The sequence below is a fragment of the Protopterus annectens genome, chromosome 3.part0 (assembly GCF_019279795.1).
Source record: "Protopterus annectens isolate FY-2018-M chromosome 3.part0, PAN1.0, whole genome shotgun sequence".
NCBI lineage: Eukaryota > Metazoa > Chordata > Ceratodontiformes > Protopteridae > Protopterus > Protopterus annectens.
This window is the reverse complement of record NC_056731.1, coordinates 216,229,121-216,236,620: the sequence shown is the minus strand read 5'-3', so window position 1 is coordinate 216,236,620 and position 7,500 is coordinate 216,229,121. Positions and strand designations below refer to the sequence as shown.

At 38.5% G+C, this 7,500-nt stretch overlaps 1 protein-coding gene across 1 annotated transcript in view; it reads left to right on the top strand.

The window, feature by feature from the left end:
- The window catches only part of DNAH11 (dynein axonemal heavy chain 11), a 4,606,558-nt gene that overhangs the window by 368,727 nt on the left and 4,230,331 nt on the right, over positions 1–7,500 (top strand). The window contains exon 7 of the mRNA XM_044065542.1: positions 3,987–4,154. Coding sequence (XP_043921477.1) covers positions 3,987–4,154 — 168 coding nt within the window. The remainder of the gene's footprint in view (positions 1–3,986; positions 4,155–7,500) is intronic.

Below are 7,500 nucleotides of genomic sequence, written 5' to 3'. Positions count from 1 at the left end.
GGGCTTTCCCCCCCTGCAAAAACATTGGATAAGGTGTTTTTTCTTTTTGCCATGTTTATTAGTGTAAAGCTTTGTTTTTCTGGTTGCACTATGTCCATTGAAATCCTTTGGTGCCTTCCACACATGCGCATTGCATGCTCCTGTGTTTCAAGGTTTCGGCTTTCTTACAGTTTGTAGTTGTGTATTTCCGATGTTATCATTGTTATTGTCTCAAGGTTATGAAATTCAGTCTTCTGGTATTTCTAATTATAAGTAAAGGTGTGTGTGTGTGTGTGTGTGTGTGTGTGTGTGTGTGTGTGTGTGTGTGTGTGTGTGTGTGTGTGTGTGTGTGTGTGTGTGTGTGTGTGTGTGTGTGTGTGTGTGTGTGTGTGTGTGCATGTGTTTACAGCGCAGTGGTGCAGCAGTAGCGTTGTTGTCTCACAGCAAGAGGTTCTCTGGTTCAATTCTTGGCTGGGGTGCCTTCTGTGCAGAGTCTACCCACGTTATAAAGGATGCTTCTGGAGCATTTCTCCCCGGGCCTCCGCTGAAAATTGGCTTTGTCCCAAGTCAGACTTTCCCAGTTAACAAATGTTAAAGAAATTAAAAAAAAAAAAAATATATATATATATATATATATATATATATGTTTGTACTTGAAAAGACCGAAAGCCCACTTACCCAAAGACAAAAAGACTGAGACGACATCACCAGATCTTCATTTAAATGACTCCTCACCAACTGTTTACCCAGGGAAAAGAAGCAGTTAGCCAACATTTGGAAGTTTGCTTTTTTCCCCATTATAGTGTGATCTCGTAGCTGGTATAATTAGGGGGGGACAAACCCCCCCTCCCCACTTATGTGGGTTTGGAGTACTTCTGTGTGGTTTCTTGAGATTGTTGGCTGTCCACTTCCTTTCCCTGGGTAAATTGTCAGTTATAGGGGAAACATTCAGTGATATCGTCTTGGTCTTTTTGTTTTCAGGGACAAATATATATGGGCGGTGCAGTGGTTAACATTGTCACCTCACAGCAAAAGGATCTTCGCTTCGATTCCCAGCTGGATTGCCTTCTTTGCAGAGTCTACATGTCCTCTCTGTGTTTTTTTGTTTATACTTTAATTGAAATCAGTGGAAATCTGTCTCCAGCTTGCTAAAAAAATGCATTCAGCCACAATCTGAATTTCTACATAGGTATTGTTGTATGCCATTTTTGCTATGATCTTTAGGTTGCAGACATGGGGTCATCATCTATGGTTCCAGCATGCATTCAGCATCACCTGCGACAGACAACAGTGACACCATTATATGTAGACTTCTGCCTGATTACATGATAATTATAAATACTGGCTTCTATACCTACCAACTTGTGCACCTAGTAGATAGATGACCCTGTGGGAATTCCCCCTGTGTGAGCCATTGGTTTAAGTCAGATATGTGAATGATGGGAACTGCTTGGGTGGCTCACAGAAAAATTGTAGATGATACCCTTGCCACTGCACGCCACCTAGTAGTTGACACAGTAAAAGTTTATGTTGATATTTCTCACATCCTGTGGGCCAGATGGAGTCTTGATAGCAGTCTATGAGCAATCAGTGGCTCCCAGAACCACAGGGGACAGGATACACTGTAAAATACCCACTCGATGGCATTCTTCTCCACATGATGCAGCATAAGATTGATGAACTTGTCCAGGATATGCAAAGCTAATATTTGCGATATTCCTGGCGTGTCCCCCATAGGTCACAGAAAGGTCAGTGTAGCTAATATGATTAAGGCTACACATCCTGTAGTGTTTGCAGGGATTGGTAATCCTTGCATCCACCTTGCTTCTGCTTGTGGATGACATATTGACAAGCTGTTGAGTGGTCTCACAGTTCATTCATATCGATACTGCCCATGATCTGTTGGTCAGGTGACTGGTAGGTCGGGCACTGATGGTAGCATCTGCCATGGTATAAAGGGCTGCAGCATGTCAGGCTGCAGTCGCTGGTTGTGAGAGTAGCCATTAACGCACTGTTTGGCTCTAGCTGCCGATAACACAAACATTGTATACCATCAGCCATCGGTGTTCTGAGTCATTCTATGCCACACTTGATTTTGTGTATCTCTGATTCACTCTGCTATGTTTCCAGTAATTTGCATAATTGCTGTGCTTCATTTGCATCAAAAAACTTTTTTCTCATCATTATGCAGTCATTTGCATGCACTGCATACTGTGCTATTTTTACCCTACTACAGCCACACTATTTGTGCCTCTCTACAGGATTCCACGACCCACTCTGTTTTGCACATTACTATGTACCGTCTATGCATCTCGGCTTTTAACTTACTGCAGAAGATTCTGTTACTTTTGTTATACGTTTGTATGCAACCATATGTATAAACCTCTAGGCTAATGATTTTTCATCCTTAATGCTTCATTACTATTAAAGATGCTATGCCGCATGCTTGTTAGAGATGTATTACCTGGGGAGAATATTGATTGCTGTGCTTACAAATCAGAACCGAGTGGAAGTAAGCTATAGTACTCTACATCCATTATAGTAACCTTAAAAGAAATACCAAATCTCATTGTCACACATTAGTGAAATTCTGTATTTTTTTTTAGTTTATGAATTACTCTTCAGGCAAATAAAGAAGCAATGGAGAGATTCACTATGCAGGTCTTGAAATGTTATGGAAGTAGGAAGTGCCATGGTTACTTACAACATGCAGCTAATGGCCATGTGGAAGTAGCATAACAACAAGTTACACCCAAATGGAGCACAGTGCCACTTCTGAGGTAAAATGGGAGGCTTGAGCTCTGTAGGTAGAAAAGTCACCTTGCTATATTAAAAGGTACTTTTTGAGTTTGGGTTAGACTTTTAAGTTTAGGGAGGGAGTTTTAGGGTTATGTGCAGGAGTGTTCACAAAGTGCATTTAACCATTATCATTACTGATAGCGAGCAGGAGTAACTTTTGGTCAGATGCCAGGAAATGTTGTTTATCTTTCGGCTTTTTCCCGGTAAGGGGTCGCCACAGCAGAACTCCGGTCCGCTAATGATTGGCAGTAAATTTTTACGAAACACCGAGGTGCCAGCTTGACGCCCAACCTTCAACGAAGGCACGCCCATTTACACACGCATGTCTTTCGAATGCTACCCAACCGTGGGGAGGACATGCAGACTCCACATAGAAGGCACTCCCAAGCAACGCCGAGAATTGAACAGGAGAACCTCTTGCTGTGAGGTAACAATGCTACCGCCGTACCACCACGACATAATATGAGTTGCATCTACATACTGTAGGGAACCATCACTGCAAGAAGTTCCTTCTCTTTGCTCATTTATTTCAACCACTATGCATGTTTTTTTATTCCCTACGTAGATGTGTAAACTTAGTGGTACACAGTGAAATTTGCAAGCCACCATTTCAGCTCTATAAACTGTATGCTTACTAGAGTTCATTGAATCCAGTAAATGTTAATGTTATTGTACATGATGTTAGCAGCTTTCTAGAAAAAAAAAGTCACAGATTGATTGAACTTTGTTGACTAGGTGGACCCTGTGGACTTGTTATATACTGTAATGTCTATGCTTTATAAAATTTCAGTTTGGGAGATGGTCAGGGAATATTTCCTTTAGCCAAGTGACATCTTGTTTAGTCATTGTACCTGTCAGCGTTAGATTTCACATTGTATTCTAATAATTTGCAGTTTCATTTTTATTACATTTCTTAAATGTTACATAGCTTTAGTATTGACTGACTTGTCTTCTAACCTGGTCATACTTTTACATGCTCTGGTTCTTTGTCCAGCATACATAATTTATGAACTTTTAGAGAGGAAATCATTCTGTGAACAAACAATTTGTGTAAATTAAGCTTCATTGAAAGTTTTGTGCCTTGGGCATATTGCTTATCAAACTAGCAGTATTTTTGTCATTGTTCTTTGCTGATGAATTTATTTGCTTTATTGTTAAATTTTGTTGCCAGTTCTTAACTTTTGCTTTTAATATGTACTTGTTTTTAGGATTTATTTGTTACCATGGTAGAGTTTCAGAAAATGGAAAAATTGGAGTTTGGTGGGAGCAAAGGAAAGGTGCTGAGTGATCAAGTTTGCCAGATGAATGAAGAGTTTTTTGAAAGCTGCAAAGTTTTTAAGGAGAGTAGCTATGATCCACTGGACTTCAAAAATATGGTAATTTTCAGTCAGTTAAGTGTTTTTGCTACTTCAGTGTTTCAACCTTCAGCACATTTACTATGACCTTACCAGCAAACATTGGTGTTCTAGCAACCCTTTTACTGGCATGCAGTGAGACAGCAGCTGCTTTTACATAAGCTGTTGGAATTGTATTTGTTTGTTTACAGAGAATATCCAAGTGGGATAATCAGCTGACCTTTCAACTGTCCTGCAGTGAGCTGTTGCTCCCACTTGGCTTCTAACAAAGAGAAAACAATATTCTACACTGCATGGCACTTCATACAAATTGTTAGTATTGTGTGATGCTTTATAAATGTCAGCGTTCAGAAACATTTTTCCTTCGAAGTCTTCTGTGCTTTGAATTTCTAGTCTTTGTTTAAAATATGTAGCACACACTTTTTGCCTGTTTATCATGCTGCCACATATGTTTGTAATAGAAGGTTGAAAGGCTTGCTCTTCTTATTTCCCATAACACCTTTCTTATTCAGGACATCTGAAATATGTGCCACCTTTAACTCCAAACATCCATCTTTACTAATTTTATTGGAAATTTGCTTATGTCAGTCCTCATTGCTTCTGAAGAAATCTTCTAATAAGAGTACAGTGAAAAAATGACTAGCAATTTGCTTTTCTAATTATGCTTCAGCACAGATCATACGGTCCCCTTAAAATGGGTTATATTGTTTTTCCTTTACCTTACAACATGCATATGTAGAGATACACATATGTGGCAACATTTCTTTTTATTTCTACTTTAGTGTATAGTCTTGTGGCAGGGCTCACTATCAAAGTTGACACACTTTTTCAGATCCATGATATGCAGTTTATTATTATATGTGTGTGTGTGTGTGTGTGTGTGTGTGTGTGTGTGTGTGTGTGTGTGTGTGTGTGTGTGTGTGTGTGTGTGTGAATATGAGTGCACACATATAAATGTGTATGTATATTTATATATCAATATCTAATCTATATCTATATATAAAATGTGTGTGTGTATTAAATACACACAAACACACACATACACATTTTATATATATATATATATATATATATATATATATATATATATATATATATATATACTTCCATATGCATGTGCAGTTGTGTATATGTATGAAAAGTGAATAATATGTTGTACTGAGTGGGGATCAGCACAGTTCAGAGGTGCATTGTTGTTAGTTCATTCTCTGAGGATAGAATTCATTGAGACTGTTTTTATAGATAAGAGTTCAAACTGAGGCAGTAATTCACCAGATAAATGCAGTAGCGAAATAAGTGGAGAGATTTGAAATGCAGACAGTAAAGTACTGTGAGAGGGCATATGCTGACAGGTGTTGTGATTAGTGTTCATCAGATTTCTATAGAAAGGTATCTTCTATTAGACTGAAGCTGTCTTAACTTCAAATGGCAGATAGTACAGTGGCATAGATAAAGAAGGCATGAAAATGCATTTAAATTGTAGTATTCCGTGCTGATGGACTGAATTCATTAGCTGTGGTGGTTTGAGAGGTGTTTACTTGTGTGCCTAAGTGGGTCTATGGATATATACATTTGATACAAATTCTGCGTGTGTGGGCATGCATGCAGTTTGATTCTCAGCTGAAATGCATTCTTTGTAAAGTTTACACACCCTTCCTTTTATCTACGTGGGGTTTCATCAGGTATTTTTTCTTTCTTTGTCCAAAAGATGTTTTGTAAGCGAATTAGTGGTCCCCTAAATTTGCTATTAACAAACAAGTATTCAAAACACATTAACAGAGAGTTTTAGACTTTTAATAATTGGAGCTCGTTTATGTGGACTATGTGTATATGTCATGTGTGAGCGGTCATGGGTGTGAATCCTACGATTAGGATTAGCTGCTGTTCTTGGATAAACTGTAGCTCTCCCATAATCCTGAAATGGATTAACTGGGTTATTGAAGAATGAATGTGTACATACTTGTATGTTTTTTTCTTTTTGTGTGTGCATTCATGTGTATGCATGTATTTACATAAACATATGAGTATATGCTAATACGTTGCTAAATGAAAAGTCAGGATCATAAAATCCAATCATCTTTCATCTGCTGTTTTGATCACTTTCCTTATAAATTCTGTTAAGGAGTTTTGAGGAGGGTAAATCACACCTCCCAGTCACACCATTTTGGGAAAGGGAGGAAACTGCACTTAATATATGGTTGGGGGAGGAAATGATATTCTGAGCTGACATTTTTTTCCCAACATATTATAATGCTGCTTTGTGTGCGTGTGTGCATCCATGTATACGGGTATTATGGAACATTAGGTTGAACTGCAGGTGGCAGCAGATAGTACACTTATTGTAATCAGATTTTCTGTACTAGCTAATTGTTTATCTGTTTGGATTGTATTTATCCGTATTACAAGACTTTCTTGTGTTTCATCTTGAATTTTTTATTCTAAATAAATAAGACCATTTTGTACTGCTTGTAGTGCTGCTGTTCATTCATGTTATTTTGAACTGTGGCTTGGGAAAAATGCAGCTTTCTGTCTTGGTCATATCATTTTAAATTTTGCAGATTTCTCTTTATGGGAATAACCATCCTAAACTCATGAATGTAGAGCCCACTTAGACTTTTCAGTATTGTCAAAATCAGAAATAATAAGTAAGTGCAGCTTCTGTTTCACCATGCAGTAAAAGTTATATATCTCATGGAGTTTGCTGCTTTACCTTCATTATTCTTGCCATCTTTGTGCTGTGTACATGTGCGTGTATGCATGTGCATATGCGTGTGTGTGCACATGTACATGCATGAGTTAGACTAGCAGTTGAAATGCAGATGTGGAGATCATGCAAAAACATAAGGCATGATTCCCATGCGTGCACTAACCTGCCCCTCTCCTAAGGGTGGGGGCACCTATCTTCCTTATTTGCACTGTCAAGTTGCCCACGCTCAACCTCTGATCACCTGTGCTGTAGTTCGGTCTTTATCCCACTGTGTCAGTGGTCACAAGCTTTGAGAATCGAGGCTTCCTTTATGTATTTCCACAGACATCTGTAATAGAAAAGTATATTGTTAATTGTAAAAAAGGAGAAAAAAGCTTACTCTCATGATATATGTAGGGTCTATATTTATAGATGAAACTACAAAATCTCGAATACTCATATGAGAGGACATGCAGGAAATCAAAATCACCCCCCACACCCCCTGCTAAATATATATTCCAACTCCAAGAGTGCACTACAGTGAGGAAAGGGCAAATTTTCCGATCTTCACTGTACCTCGATCTCACAATAGCGATTACAAAGATCGGCATTTTCGACTGCTAAGCTGTTCGAGATTTTGATTTTGATTTTTCGTCGATCTAATAGGGACCCTATATACAT